At 42.3% G+C, this 16,755-nt stretch overlaps 1 protein-coding gene across 7 annotated transcripts in view; it reads left to right on the top strand.

Moving 5' to 3' along the window:
* LOC149156541 (uncharacterized) overlaps positions 1 to 16,755 on the top strand; it is a 488,936-nt gene that overhangs the window by 377,096 nt on the left and 95,085 nt on the right. Inside the window, exon 13 of one of the 7 annotated variants that reach the window (XM_089438266.1) lies at positions 1,921 to 1,991. The exons of 5 other annotated variants lie outside the window; for them this stretch is intronic. In XM_089438266.1, the coding sequence (XP_089294392.1) occupies positions 1,921 to 1,980 (60 nt within the window). In that variant the 3' untranslated portion in view covers positions 1,981 to 1,991. Of the gene's footprint in view, positions 1 to 1,920; positions 1,992 to 16,755 lie in introns of those variants that run through there. One more of the 7 variants, XM_089438268.1, reaches the window with a different exon arrangement.

The following is a 16,755-nucleotide window of genomic DNA, read 5'->3' as shown; positions in this document are numbered from 1 at the left end:
AAAATTTCGGAGCTAGAGCACATTCGATGCTACCCAAAAATCAACACTCCCTCTTAGCGAGAAATGTGCTGTAGCAATACTTCCCAACAAAAGTATCACACTGATCTATGACATCGGTCTTCTGTGTTGTTGATGCTCAGCCTGCCGCCCTTCATCCACTGCACTGCTGCAACCTATACTACTGCCCATGACACTGCCACTATCATTGTTGCATCTTTACTATAGCTCCCTCTTGAGAATTGCACTATCCGTTTGTTCTACTGAAACGAATTCTCAATCATCCCCATCTTCTCCCTGAAATAAACAAACTTTGTTCTTCCTAGAGCCTTGGTGAGAATGTCTGCCACCTGTTCTCTTGTTGGAGTGTACTGTAACTGTACAACACCTCGCTGGACACATTCTTTGATAAAGTGATACTTGATGTCAATGTGCTTCAACCAGTCATGAAAAAATGGATTCTTAGAGAGCTTGATGCAACTTTGATTATCACACAAAATGTTTGTCTTTTCCATCCTTCTCCTGAATAGATTCACAAGCAAATTTTTAAGCCATATGGCTTCACACAATGTTGTGCTAGCTGCCATATATTCAGCTTCAGCTGAGCTCAGAGCTACGGACTTCTGTTACCTACTACACTAGGAGGTCATTCTTGATCCAATGTTGAAACAGTACCCAGTGGTACTTTTTTGATCTACTGAACTTCTAGCGCAATCTGCGTCAGTGAACCCACTCAGCCTGATATCATTGCCTCGGGTGTACATTAATCCATGATCGACCGTTCCTCATATATATCTGAGAACATGCTTGACTGTTGCCCAGTGTGCCCTCTTCGGTTCCACCATGAACTAGCTGAGGGTGTTGACAGTGTAATAAATGTCTGGCCTAGTATTGACCAGATGCATCAGGAACCCTGTTGTAGCTCCCAGAGACAGCCTTTGATTGCTTACAAGACCGGTGCTTGGGCACACCTAGATTCTGTGTGTCTCATATGATTTTCTTGAAATGGAGACATCACTTATAGTTTGTATATATATATTGGGTTGGTTCATTCACCTAAAGGAGTAAGACATGAATTTCTGGTACTTCTTCACATGTACAAATCTCATAAATATGCCTAAAACCGTGGTTTTATAGCTCCAAATCTCACCCTTGATATTTGTGATGCTGCATTTATGGCCTAGGGCAACCCGTCCTTCTAGACCTGGTCCAAATACTTAAAAAACAATGTTTTACTCCTTGTACATGACATTGCCCTGAGCTAAACGCGTGTGTACGTGGGTTAGTGTATACCCAACCCACGTATATGTCTTAAAACACTTGAAAAAAATTAAATCTCCTTAATTTCGGGCGGAGATCACGGGTTGTACCTATTAGTGCCTGTGGCCCAACTGTTCCCAACGAATTCCCAACTAAAAAACTGCTTTGGGAGAAGTATGAAAAGGCTTCAATGGGAAGGCCTAAGGGAGGAGAGAATAGAGAGAAAAATCACTCTGCTGAGATTATCCCTGATCAAGTCTGAAGATCCTTGTGCTTCTAGCACTTCCCCCATTACAGAAAACCCTTGTTTCCTTGAGTTATGATGTCATTTCACTAGTTGAGATATCTTTGTGTGAGTCATGGAAGGAGCCTTTTGAAGACTTGGGATTGGACGGATCTGGAGGACGGTTCCTCTTGGAGCCAGCAAGAGGAATATTTAGGTGATATCATTCCTTGCTTTGTTTTAGTTATCTACAATAAAGAAACATTTGTCTTGTTTCCGAAATCAATCTTCTTTATGCATATGATGTTATTGTTATGATTTATATATGAATAATTGTTTCAATTGTATAACTAACCACCTTTCAATATGTTATGAAGTTGATTTCTACATGATACTTGGTCCATATATTGCTATGCTTCTTTGAATTGGCTGTTTTGCAGGTTCAAGGATTGAGAGGAACTCCAAGAGGGTTTGAACCTTGGCTGGATCTACCCGAATGAAGGACCCCCAGGTGCACCTCTCTTCGCGTAGTTTGCTTATTTAAGTATCATGGCTGTGTGGAATGCTTGTTTTTTACTGTAGATAACCCTTGCTCTGCTAGGGTGTTGACCCAAAACCCTAGGGGACTTTGTCCCTCAACAAGTGGAGGCCGAGTAGTTCAAGGACTTACAGTTTAATAAGCTATGTAGAGCAAATGATAGAGGATAAGAAGAAAGAGAAACTCATCATATGGAGCACAAGGCTTCAAGAATTCTACACTTAACACATTGAGCTTGAGGCATTAAGAATTTCTATACTTATTTGAATTACAAGCAGATATAGTGGACAACAAAGAGATTGGGTGCTATGATTCATGAAGCGCAGCTATTAAAGATATAATTTCAATAATCCATACAGGCACATGGATTAACAATGTTGATACAAATGAATCTGTGATATAATCACAGGCACTTGCATTAACTTATCGATACAAATGAATGTTTGAGGAAGGCTTTAAATATTACTAAGAGCTATGATTTCATGAATTCAGAGAGGAAGTATGAACATAAAATGGGTTTAACAGAGGGATAACATACTGTAATACTTGAAGGGGGAATCACTACCATTTCATTGATATTCCGAAAGATCTGTATTACAAAGCCATACAGTTTGAAAATAACATGTAGTGTTTTCTTTAGAATTTCAGAACCTTTTTTAAGTCTTGCTTCCTCCTATTTATCAAGAGAGGAGGAGCATGGACATTCATTACACAAAATATCTTCGGGACGAGTCTCAGCTGTCAGGATGTCCAGTTGTCTCGGCTCGGAAGGACACTGCAACCCAAAACATTACAAAATCAATTCTCTTCTTGAAAGAAGGCGCATTACAGGATAGGAAATAAGTAAACAGTTAGACAAAAACGTAAATGAAAATATCTGTGCCCATCCCCGTGATCTCCTCTGCTTCAGGTTGTAGTTTGCTCTTTGTTTGACCTCCTGTGTTGCCTAGCTGACTCCCGTCGCTTCTGCCTTTACTGCTTGAACTATCCACTCTTTAAAGCTGGGAATGGGCGCTTATCGGTTTCATGTTGTGGTACTGAAGTGGAGGACCCCTGGGTTGTACCTTGTTCCCGTGTCACAATGGGCCTTTCTGAATCAACCCATACCAGTTTTGAATGCACCACCTGTTTCCCTTAAAGCCATAGTTGCCGACCCCTCACGCCTTTAAATCCTTGTAAGATATTATAGATGCCCTGGTCTACCTGGGGATGCACTTATGATGTAACACGAAAGTCTTTCAGGTGCGGGCCTTTATCACTAAAACATTACGAAATGGGCGTGTTCTAATGCCCCTTTAGGTATAGCCCATTTCCGCTATTTTCTTCATATGACTGGGGGCTGCGACCAAGTGCTTAGCCCTCAGGCGCTAAGGCTTTCAGACTACTGTCTGGGGGCCTTTTTCCTTTGTTACACAGGATCCCGCACTTCAAGGATATCTCGCGTCTGCCTTTGATAACACCCAGTGATACCTGTGATCGCCGATCAGCAAAATCGGGTCCACTGACTGAATCACAATCGCCACACGGGAGAGGGAGAGACTTTATGTCGTTTTACAACGCCGGTCAATAGTCCGGACATGAAGTTTTTATAAAGCATGCTGCATAACATATCGCATCCGGGGGAGACCTCTTGCATATTACAAATTGCAGGCTAGGGAGACTTTGATGCAGGAGTGCCTTAACCAGTCTGATCGCCAATCGTTGATCTGCAGGGGTGACATCATCACTGCTACGTGTCACTCTGTGAGTGGTGACACGTCACTCGGAAATGCTACCATAGGACCCCTCAAAATTCCAAATCTGCGTGCCACGTGTCCTCTGTACTTCCACGTCATCTATAAGGACCAGTCATATCTCGCGACATGGCCTCCCGAGGAGAGAGATAATCGCCTGTTCGACCTTTGTTTTTCATGGAATTCCTTTGTTAAATAAAATCGGGCTTCCCCAGTGATTTAACACTAGATCGGCGAAATCGCAATATCGCAGGCTTTTTAAGTGGTAGCCCCTTTACTCCGCCGATTGTCGATGATGCGCGATTGCGGGGTGCGGGATTGGGGGATGCGGGGTTGCAAGATGCTCGATATGCGGGATTGCGGGATTTACCATATTCCACCACGTGCCCCCCCCCTTTGGATGAGAGAGAATGGGGCCGCTTGCCCTTGGTTTTTGCATGAATTTCCTTTGTTAATCGGATTTCGCTGCCCCTGATGCCTTAACACTATCATTGCACATCGGCGATATCGCAAGGTTCTGGTGCCATAACTCCGTTGTTTCGCCGATAAGCTTGGACCCGCAGATATGCCCAATTTGTGATATCGACAATCGGTTGATCACATATTTCACTGCGTGCCTCGTTGCCTCTTTGGAAAACCACCGATTTGCAATCATGATTAGTTCCCAGACCTCCGATATGCGATTTGCCTTGGTCCTTTGGTCTTTTCTCTTTGTTTTCTAGCTTTTCAAAGGGCAACTTCAGTATGCTCTAACTTCTGATCCAGAAGTCCATTCTTGGACTTCCATATACTGTTGGAAAGCTCTTTCCGAGCACTGTGCAATGGAGAGGGTCCAATTGAGCTCTGATAGCTTCTGTGGCTTGGGAAATGGCTTCAACTTCACTGCTCTTATGCATTCTGGGCAACTGATAACTTGTAAAGTAGTGAGTGACAACATTGGCTCCATCTAGGGACAGTGCCTTGCTAGCAAGGTGCTGAGAACCTGCACACTGTGAACTACTCCTTTGGGCATGGAGTCTCTTCTAAACAAAAGATAACTTTCGTGAAAGTAGAATTTTTAACATAAATTGGAAAATTCAAATAACAATTACAATACACACACTAGATATTTACAATGAGTGCAAGACAGGTACCTCTAATTTTGAAAATAAAATTTGAGGAACTGACCATTTACTGATAGTTCCATCAATTCACCATCCAAGTTTTCAAGAAGGTATGTGTTATTTCCTCTTTCTTCTGCAATCTTGAAGGGGTCGAACCATAGCGGGTCGAATTTTCCATGTTTGCCTTTGTCTTCCCGTCGAACGTCCCAGCGGAGAACTAAATCTCCTGATTGAAGCGGTTGATCCTTAGCCTTCTTTTCAAACAGGGATTTCATCTTTTGTTGGTAATTTGACAATCTGGCCCCCACCTGTTCTCTATTCTCATGAAGCTTGACTAGCTGATTTATCCTTCGCGTTAAGGCACCTGGCTCTTCCTCTACTTCTTGTAATAACCTTGCCATCGGCATTGCTAATTGGATCGGGAAGACTGCAACCTTACCATACACTAGCTCAAAAGGTGATTTCCCTGTGGATCGTTTAGGTGTTACCCGGTTAGCCCATAGGGAAAACTTCAATTGGGAGTCCCATTTTCTCTGATTTTTGGCCATGGTCTTTTTCAACACCCTTACAAAAGTCTTGTTGGAGGACTCAACCAAGCCGTTACCTTGAGGATAATAGGTAGTAGAGTGTTCGATGATGGTATTCAACTTATGGTAGACGCTGGTAAACTTGGCAGATTTGAAGACCTGAGCATTATCAGTGATAATTTTGGAGGGACAACCAAAACGAGACAATATGTTCTCCTCCATAAATTTGATTACCACTGTGTCTGTAGCATTTCTGGCTAGGATGGCCTCTACCCACTTGGTGAAGTAATTCGTGGCTGTCAATATCCACTTGTGTTGGCCATTGGATGGTGGGCTTATTTCTCCTATGAAATCGAGTCCCCATTGCCTGAAAGGTTCTTCCACATGTACTGAAATCAGTGGGAGGGGAGAAAACTTTTGCCTCTCAGCAAACACTTGGCACTTTTGGCACGACCTGACCTAGGAATGAACATTCCCAAACAACATAGGCCAATAGAACCTTGCCTTAAGAATTTTATGTTCCGTGGTCTTTTAGCTGAAGTGTCCTCCACAAAATCCTCCGTGAAAATCTTCTATCACCTTATGGGTTTCACCCTCCACCAAACATAACAGCAATACCCCCACCGAGTCCTTCCAGTAGAGTAGGCCATTGGATATGATATATTTCTGTGCTTGCAACCTCAGGACTCGATATTTGGATTTATCTACCCCCAAAAGGCACCTCAGGAATAAGAGATATTGAACAATGTTCTTATACCAGGGAGATCTCTCATATTTGGCATATATTTTCTCTGCTCAGATGTTCTAATCCTGCTCTGATGATCCTCAGGTCTGCGCTCCTCTATGATCAGGTTTATCCCAAGAGATTGGCAATTGGATTCAGAGAAAACCTTGGCCAACCCCTGGCATTTAATGAGCTTGGGTGGCTTTATTTCTAGCTCATATTCTTGTATTTTTGCTATCCATCTACCCCTTTCCTTCGTTGTCTCCTTGCACCAGGATGTCCTTAACTGCTGTCGTTGGGACAAACGTTGTGATTTCCGATTGCAACACATACATACGAAATGCCTTCAGAGCCTTGACTAGTGCATAGGCTTGTTTCTCCAATATATTATATTTCAGCTCAACATCCCTTAGGACTTGGCTGAAGAAGGCAATGGGCCACTCATAACCCTCTTTATTTTTTTATAACAACACTACAACAATAGTATGTGGAGAGGCGAAAGAAAAGATGTTGAAAGGCACTGAATAGTCAGGGCTGACTAGCACTGGGGCTTCAGCCAAAGCTTCTTTAATTCCGATGAAAGAATCTTTGGGGGCAGGGTCGTTAAAATTGGCAACTAGGGCCAAACTCCATATGGGTATACTTATTCATGGAAGCTGATATTTTTCTTGGATTCCTCTTGTCGAGAGTTGTATGATTGATCTAAAGATCATTCGATTCTGATAAGTATTCATGGAGATATGAATTTATTTGTGTTATGGGACAATTCATCAAGGTCGGTCAGTGACCAAATTGCCCCCACTTGTGCTCAACGTTTTAGCATAAAAAGAGGTGGCTTGCTAGTCATTTGCACACACACTCTTCTTGTGATCTCTTCCTCTCCACTTGTCTTTGGGTTTTGGTGGGAGGAGAGATCCTAAGAGACAATGTTGCCCTAATGGAGAAGGCTCTACGCTATCATGGAGAAGGCTAAACACTAGTATGAAGAAGCCCTAACAGCTAGCCTAATGATGCCCTAAACGCATTCATGAAGGCAGAATACCCTAGCCGCAGGTCTAAAGGGAGTTTATGTAGCAGAGGAGACCTGTCCACACAACAAGAAGATGTCACCTAACCAGAGTCTTATGAGTCACAAACTGGTGCCCTAGACACTATCAATTCACAGTCCATGAAGGGAACTCAATCTGCAGTTAAGGAGGACAATTAGAAGGAATGTTAGAGCACTGCTAGAGACAATTAAGTAGAGACCTTAACGCTGTCTCTATATACCCTAACGCTGCCCTAAACGCAGTCATGGTAAAGACCTTAATGCTGTCCATAAGGAGATCCCTAACTTGTTGTTCTAGGTCGTAGTTAACAAGGGGTTCATCTACAACAAAAGGAGGATGTACATACTGCCCTGTAAGGAAAGGTGATTGTGTAGTGATAAGGCTGATTGGAAGACAGTGTTGTCATGATGTTGTAGATGATAAGCGTGTTAAGGACTGTCTGGGCATATTGGTGATGAGCTTGATTTGAAGGGTTGCTACAACTAGTTGCTTTGCTAGGCTGCAAGCCATAGCAAGCAGCTAAGTCTGTCCTATGACAGTATTGCAGTGTACACCACAGTGATGATGAACAGTATAGCAATGAATGCATTGATGAATGCAATGACTACTATGGGCAACATGGTGCAGTATGGTGCAACACAATGAATGTAGCATGGTGTAGCACTTGGTACAACATGATGATGATGGGCATGAATGTATAGCAACAACTCGATGCATTGTAGCAGCTTGTTGATTATGGGTACATCATGATGATGAGGTACTACTCAATGATGGAGCAACATAGTGATGAGTGCAACACAGTGTCAGGTGCAGAATGATGATGAGGTGTAGCACGATGATGGGTGCAGCATGGTGATGGAGTCACCTTGGAGGATCAGTTGAAGCAGTATGCCTTCACCTGAGTTCAGATCAACTACCTCATTATGTTATCTTCACGGTGAAGATCTCTGCTCTTATTTTGATAAGTCAAAATGTTGACTTTTGATGTATATGTACTATCTCTCTCTCTCCTGAACTATTGAAGAACATAAGAAGAATTGATCAAAGGTTTCCCCACATTGGGGTTTGTCCCTGGCTAGCGCCACATCTTGTGTCCTCTTGTCCTGGCATGTCTTCTGCGATTTATGTTTATGTTCTATCTGCGTTTTACTATCATGCTAAATGTGATTGCTAATCTGGAATTGATATTAAGCTATTATGGAAAATTGAAGTAAATTTGCTCTTAGCATAGAACATACCTAAAATTAACATGGTATCAGAGCTGAGGTGAAGACAAAGCCCAAGCAAGAGTGAAAGAGCAATCACCGAAGACAGTTGGACAAGGTCAAAAGGCTCAATGGATTCCTCATCCCTCTTCAACTTCACCAAGGGTGAAGTCATACCAAAGAAGATTGTCAGAGTGGCATAGTGGAAGCATCCGATGGTCTACCTAAAGATCACTTCAATGATAAGTCTGAATCTAAGGGTGGAAGAAAAGGCAGATGCCTTGCTTGCAATAAGTTCAGCCATTATGCAAAGGAGTGTCCGAATAGAATGGACACATCACTTGATGATAATAACAATCATTCTAGGGGCATCTTCAATGATTGAAGGGATGACAGGTACAATGACAAAAGAAAAAGGAATGCTAGTCATCAAGGAAATGGCCGACTCTTCAAAGAAAGCAAGGAACTCTAGATATGAAGAATCAAATGTTGTTTCTAATAAGCTAAATGAGTATTATCTTATATTGGCCCTCTCCACTACTTCTCCATTAGACTCTTTGGGAATCTGGCTTATTGATTGTAGTGTTTCAAGGCACTTCATTGGATAGAAGGAAGCTCTCTCTAATTTGGTTGAGATGGAAACGATCGTGGGGATTATACTTGGAGTCAATGCCACCTATACCGGAAAGGGTGTAGGGAATATTACCCCTCAACTGAATGAGGGTAACCTGATTCATTTACAAGAAGCTCTTTATGTACCTGATCTCAAGAAGAACCTGGTGTCCATTTCGGAAATGGAAGTCAAAGGTTTCAAGGTGGGATTCATCAATGGAAAGGTACATGTGTGGATAAGGAATTCTTAAAAGATGCTTTTGAGTTCAGGGTTGGAAATTTGTATCAAGTTGTAGGAAGTCCAATGGAGACAATGTCAATTGACACATCTCTTCTATAGTGTCGAAGGTCTGCTCATTATGGGGCCCTACCCGATGTGTGTCAAATGGTGACAGGAATACCTGAACTCAAGAAGAGCATGAAGGTACATGTCTGAGATGTACCAAAGGAAAACTTACAAGGGAACCATTCCCCTCATGTAGCAAGTCCACAGATTTGGAACAACCTGAGGGGTTTGAGATTCATGATCAGGAATCTCATGTATGTAGGTTGAAGAAAGCTCTCTATGTTTTAGAGCAAAAACCCCGGGCTTGATATGAGAGGATTGTCAACTATTTGATGATGTTGAGATTCATTAGGAGCAATGTGGAAAAAGTCGAAGTCAGGATTAATTCGGCAAGGGTCCAAAAGTTGAAAAACTCGTCAAAGTCTGGAGTTTTTTGAAAAAGTCGGCAAAATTAAAAAACACAAAATTATTCATTTTTATTTTATTTTTTTTAACATCTAAAGTATCCACAACATCAAATAATTGCATTTCCACATAAACATGTAAAGAAAGCTAATATATAATATGTATATGAAGTCTAATGCTACATCACATATCAAAATAGTGAATCAACTCCTGAATTTGGGTCCTGTCTGAGTCTCAACTCTCAAGAGTCAAAATATCAAAAAAAAATATAATAAATGTAGTCATCTAAAAGTCATCAAGTAATCAGTCACTGAGATCCTCTTCCCTTCTAATTTTTGTTTCCGCTAATTGTATTAAGAAATAAGTCATGCATTTATTCAGTAGATTGTAATCTGCTTGGGTAATAAGGTGTCAGGTGGTAGGTCCAATGAAAATTAACAGTGAGTATCACAGTAGATGTGAAAATTAACGCTTGGTGACTCCAAGCTGTTTCTTTTCTGAGAAAACAGTAGATGTCAGATTACTAACCTAGCCTTGGCATCTATTATTTAAAAACTCTTGGAGGTAAAATCCACTTTTGATACATAACCTTTGCCCACATTTACAGGGAGTTCACCACTAAAGAAGATTCCCTTTCAAAACGTGCTCTCATTGCAGGAACGATCTTTGTTGTCACAAGATTTCACAGGTACTTTGTTCCTGTCTGAAAAATGGGTTCTTTTTTGAGGCACTGGTTTTGTTTTTTTTTGGACAGGTTGTTGCTATTTGATCTTCATGACCTCCTCTTTGTTGTTTCTTCTGGAAGCATTCAACAACTGTAACAATGTTTTTGATGGTGTGGGGTTCTTTCTACGGAAGACTATTGTATGCCTGTCCTTTTGGTGCTTTTGTAAACTTTTGAAGGGGCAGTGGCTGTTAGAGTCTGGATCAATAAAAGCCTGGAGGCTTAGCCAATGTATACTTTTCTTTCTAACTAGAAATATGAAGTATAAAGATTTGTTTTTCCTTGGAAAACAAAAACATATCTTAACCTCAAAACTAACAGATTACAAATGAGACTGCTATGCTCGCAAGAAGGATGACAAACAATACAATGCAATAACTTGAAAATGCATGGATGGAAGCTTCAATTTACAGTTTTTTCACCTTTGTGGCCTCTTTATCCGCGGCCTGGGAAGGGAGGTAGACTTTTTGGGTCAACTCCCGATTAAATCGGGAGTATAAGGAAAAAATCGGGATTTTTTCCTTTGTGAAAAAGTCGCCAAAAAGTCGGGGGATTAAATCGTTTAGTTCAAAAAATCGTGTTTTTAGGATTAAATCGGGATTTTTTCCAGACTTTTTCCACACTGATTAGGAGTGAAGCTGATCCAAACCATTGCTTGAAGGTTGTGGATGATATACCTCTCATACTGGTACCTTATGAGGATGATCTCTTTCTGACAGGTGCAGACCCTCTCATTTGCAAAAGTAAGAGGGATTTGGATTCTGGATTTGGAATGGTGAACTGCAAGCCCGTGTCTACCTCGATAGAGCTTAACTTTAAGAAGTTTGTGGTATTGATGCCAGACTTGATTTGGGAATGCCTTTGAGTTTCATAAACTCATTCTAGCACTGATGTTCTTGGTGAACTCCCGTCTAGATATATGTTTTGCAGTTAGCATGTTGAGCTCATATATGGTTAAGCCTCATTGGATTGGTGCCAAAAATATTCTGAGATATCTTCAGGGCACAATCTCTCATGGATTGAGATACACTGCCGGAAATGTGAAGTTGCATGATTATTCTAATGCTGAATAGGCAGGCATTGTGGAGGATCGCACGAGCACTTCCGGGTGTTGGTTCTCTTTGGGTTCTGCTTCGATATCCTGGATAAGCAAGAAGCAAAAGTCGGTTGCTTTGAGCACCAATGAGGCCGAATACATAGCTGAGAGTATGACCTCGTGTGAAGCTGTCTGGTTGTGGAAGCTCTTCAATGAGCTGTTTGAACACGTATTGGGTATCATCGTGATCTTCTGTGACAACCAAAGGAAGATTCGATTGTTGAGGAATCCCGTGTTCTATGATCGCTCCAAGCATATAGACATCAGGTACCACTTTATCTGGGATATGGTATATCGAGGAACAAGAAGGCTCCATTGCATTGGGACTGATGTGCAGGTCGTCGATATTCTGTCGAAGACCCTGGGAAAGGTCAAATTCTTGACTTTCCAAGAACGACTAGGAGTCGTGGAGAGACTCTCTCCTAAGGGTCCTGTATGATATGGACATTGAGCTCTGGGAGCTCCAGGGGGCTTGGGGGTACATCTTGGAGCGATGAGCAACCATAGGGTGAGTGGTTCAGCCTTCCCCTAGTGGTCTTCTATGTAGGCAGGAAGAGTGGTTCATCCTTCTCCTGTTGAGATGGTCATAGGGTGAGTGGTTCAACCTTCCCCTAGTGTTTTGTTGTGTACAAGGTGAGTGGTTCAGCCTTCCCCTGGGATACCCCTGGCGACATGTAGGCAGGATGAGTGGTTCATCCTTCTCCTACTGAGACATCCTACCCATGCAGTCTAGGACTCATGGGAAGTACCTCTCATCTGGCCAATGAGTAGGGAAATGAGGATAGGGACCATAGTAGTACCGATGGATGCATCGTGTTACTATCGTATTCCCTATGCTAGGATGATATTGATATGGGATCAATTGGAATTGACTTCGGGTCAGTAAGAGTGATATAACTCTCTCTTTTGGAACTGATTTTGGTTTAGTAAGAGTGGTATGATACACTCTCTTTATTTAGAATTGATTTCGGATCAGTAAGAGTGGTATGATACACTCTCTTTATTTGGAACTGATTTCAAATCAGTAAGAGTGGTATGAAACACTCTCTTTTTATATGGGACTGACTTCGGGTCAGTAGAGGATGGTATGATACATTCTCAATCACTTCTTCTTCTTCATAGTTCATAGAGTAGAGCAGAGAAGAGTAGTGCAAGGCATTGATGGCAGAGAGTACAGTCTGGCAGATGGATTAGCAGATGGAGTTCTCCGTAGTTGAGAGGGAGTTTTACAACTAGCAACTAGGGCCAAACTCTATGTTGGTATACTTATTCATGGCAGCTGATATTTTTCTTGGATTCCTCTCGTTGAGAGGTGTAGGATTGATCTAAAAATCATCCGATTCTGATAAGTATTCATGGAGATATGAATTTATTTGTGTTATGGGACAATTCGTCAAGGTCGGGCAACAACCAAATTGCCCCCATTTGTGCTCAAAATTTTAGTATACAAAGAGGTGGCTTATTAGTAATTTGCACACACACTCTTCTTGTGATCTCTTCATCTCCACTTGTCTTTGGGTTTTGGTGGGAGGAGAGATCTTAAGAGACAATGTTGCCCTAATGGAGAAGGCTCTATGCTATCATGGAGAAGGCTAAACACTGGTATGAAGAAGCCCTAACCGCTGGCCTAATGATGCCCTAAACGTAGTCATGAAGGCAGAATGCCCTAGCTGCAGGTCTAAAGGGAGTTTATGCAGTAGAGGAGACCTGTCCATGCAGCAAGAAGATGTCACCTAACCACAGTCTTATGAGTCACAAACTGGTGCCCTAGACACTGTCAATTCACAGTCCATGAAGGGAACTCAATCCGCAGTTAAGGAGGACAGTTAGAAGGAATGTTAGAGGAAATTTTGAGACAGTTAAGTAGAGACCTTAACGCTCTATATACCCTAACGCTGCCCTAAACGCAGTCATGGTAAAGACCTTAATGTTGTCCATAAGGAGATCCTTAACTTGCTATTCTAGGCCGCAATTAAAAAGGGGTTCATCTACAACAAAAGGAGGATGTACATACTGCACTGTAAGGAAAGGTGACGGTGCAGTTATAAGGCTGATTGGAAGACAATGCTGTCATGATGCTGTAGATGATAAGTGTGTTAAGGACTGTCTGGGCATATTGGTGATGAGCTTGATTTGAAGGGTTGCTACAGCTATTTGCTTTGCTAGGCTGCAAGCCATAGCAAGCAGCTAAGTCTGTCCCATGACAGTATTGCAGTGTACACCATAGTGATGATGGACAATATATTAAGATGCAACATACTTGGATGGATGCAACATGAATAATGAATGCATTGACTGCTGTGGGCAGTATGGTGCAACACAATGAATGCAACATGGTGCAACACTATGGTACAACATGATGATAATGGGCATGGACGTATAGTAACAGTTCGATGCATTGCAGCAACTTGTTGATGATGGGTACATCATGATGATGAGGTACTGCTCAATGATGGAGCAACATAGTGACGAGTGCAGCATGATGATTGGGTGCAACACAGTGTTAGGGGCAGCATGATGATTAGGTGTAGCACAGTGTCAGGTGCAGCATGATGATGAGGTGTAACACAGTGATGGGTGCAACAAGGTGATGGAGTCACCTTGGAGGATCAGTCAAAGCAGTATGCCTTCACCTGAGTTCAGATCAGCTACCTCATTATGTTATCTTCATGGTGAAGATCTCTGCTCTTATTTTGATAAGTCAAAATGTTGACTTCTGATGTATATGTACTATCTCTCTTTGCTGAACTATTGAAGAACATAAGAAGAATTGATCAAGGGTTTCCCCACATTGGGTTTTGGCCCTCGTTGGCGCCACATCTTGTCCTCTTGTCTTGGCATGTCTTATGTGATTTATGTTTATGTTCTATTTGCATTTTACTATCATGCTAAATGTGATTGCTAATCTAGAATTGATATTAAGCTATTATGGAAAATTGAAGCTTCTCTCAGCATAGAACATACCTAAAATTAACAAGGGCTCTATCTAACTTCATTTTCCTTCTTGAGCATGTCCGTAATACCTTTGACAATTTCTGCGTATTTGTGTATGAACCTTCTCAAGAAATTTATTCTCCCTAGAAAGGCTTGAACCCTTTTCTTATTTCTGGGCAGGGATATAAGGCTGATGGCTTTGACTCGTTCAAGATCGATCTTTACTCCTTTCGGTGCTACTATTTGTCCAAATAGCTTCCCCTCACTCAGGGCGAACTGAGATTTCTTAGGATTCAGAGAGAGACCATACCTCCTGCATTTTTCAAAAGTGAGCTTTAAGGGCCACCACGAATTTGCCTTGCTCCCCTACGAAAGCTATGTCCATGGCTCTCTGAAATGTGGCCCCTACATTAATAAGGTTGAAGGGCATACGAGTGTACATGAACGTTCCCCACGGGGTGGTGAAAGCAGTTTTCTCTTGATCCTTAGGGTGGACTACCACCTGGTTGTAGCCAGAGAATCCATCCATCATGGACATTCTAGCTGAGCCAACCACCTTCTGCAATATATAATCCATCTTGGGCAGCAGGTAGTTATCTTTCATCGACGCCCTGTTTAAATTTCGAAAATCAACACACAACCTTATTTCTCCACTCTTTTTTCGGACAAGGACTAAGTTGGCCACCCATTCAGAGTACCTTAAAGGCACTATGATCTTTGTCTGTAGCAACTTTCTCACCTCTTTTTCAATGGAGGGGAGTAAGAGTGGATTTATTTGCCTGAGTTTCTATTTGCATGGCTTTATTCCACTCTTCAAAGGAATCTTATGCTGAATGATGTTAGTATCCTCATAAGACCAAGCAAATACATCCTTCTAAATTTTGAATAGATTTAAATGCCTTTGTCTGTATTGCAAGGGGGTTCCTTTTGATAGCTTGATCATTTGGGGTTCCTCCTCTGATCTGATGTTGCAGTCTTCTACTTGATTGTCTATCTTCAGGGCCATTGGTTTGGAGGATATGTTGTCCTTATTAAAAATCCTTTCCAATGGGACCATTGCGCGAGGGATGGTATTCCCTTTCAATTGCAAAATTTTGCACCTAGCCACTGTGTCTATTGTCACTCATTGCTTTTTTAGTCACTAGTTGCTTCAAAAGCCAAATAGTAGTGATGTTTGGGGCCAAATTTTGAGCTACAAAAGCTACCAGAGCCAGATCAAACCCTTTCCATTGCCTAGTGGTCAGAAAGAGCTTTCCAACGGCATATAGAAGTCTGAAAATGGACTTCCGGAGAAAAAGTTAGAGCCTATTGAACAATCCCTTTGGAAATCCCAACAAACGAGAAAAAATGGCCAAGTGTTGAAGAAAAATCGCAACCAGGGCTCGGGACAGTTCATCACAATCGCATATTGGCCATCGACAGGGTCAAGGCCTCACTCTTAAGACTTATCGGCGGATGCGAAGGCTGATTACGATTTATCGCTTGAATCGCCGGGGAGGGCCGATAAAGGCTGACACAAGAAAGACTTGACAAAACAGGATCGGGCGGGCCCTTTTCTCTCTCCTCCAGGAGACCACGTGGCAGCTTTTGATTGGTCTATTGCGCTGACATGGCAACTGACATCAGTAATGACGTGGCAGGTACGAAATATGACATGGAAGGTGGACACGTGGCACTCATTTTTTGCATTTTCAGGGGTCCTATGGGGCTGTTTCTAGTTGCCACATGGCACCACCCATAGGGTGACATGTGGCAGCGATGACATTAGCAGGTTGTCGGCGATTGACAATCGCAAGTGTCAAGGCGTAAATAGCTAAGGCCATAGACATGCCGATTGTGATATGCGGGATTTCTCTCAGATGCGATAAGAGTTTACAGTTCGATTTATAGGGCCTCGCGTCCAGACTATCGGCCTTCGCCCAAGAACAAGGCCGCAGTGCACCGCCGATTGCGATTTGCGGGATTTCGCCCCCGGACGCGATAAAATATTAAAAGTCTAGTGTATAAAGTTCTTGCGTTTGGACTATGGGCCCACTCTGACGGAAAAGGGCAAAGCAAGTTAAAGCGTGATATGTGGGAAAAAGGCAATACAAAGGAAAAGGTTGTTGAGACACACGACTGACGACCTTAGTGCCTAAGGGCTCAGCACGCGGTCTCAACTCCCGGTCATATGAGGAAAGCCACAAAAAGGGGTATAGTAAAAGGGGCCAAGGGAAAAATCAAAATCGGCCTGTTTCACTTGTTTTAGAGGAAAAAGCTCACGACTGTGCGATTACACTGTTAAACAAAGAACACTGCTCAACCACCACGTCGGGGCATTGGAGACATCATATAAAGGT

Source organism: Pinus tabuliformis, chromosome 9, assembly GCF_031772625.1.
Source record: "Pinus tabuliformis cultivar Carrire ecotype Pingquan chromosome 9, CPIR1, whole genome shotgun sequence".
Classification (NCBI taxonomy): Eukaryota; Viridiplantae; Streptophyta; class Pinopsida; order Pinales; family Pinaceae; genus Pinus; species Pinus tabuliformis.
This window is presented reverse-complemented; position numbering and strand designations above follow the sequence as displayed.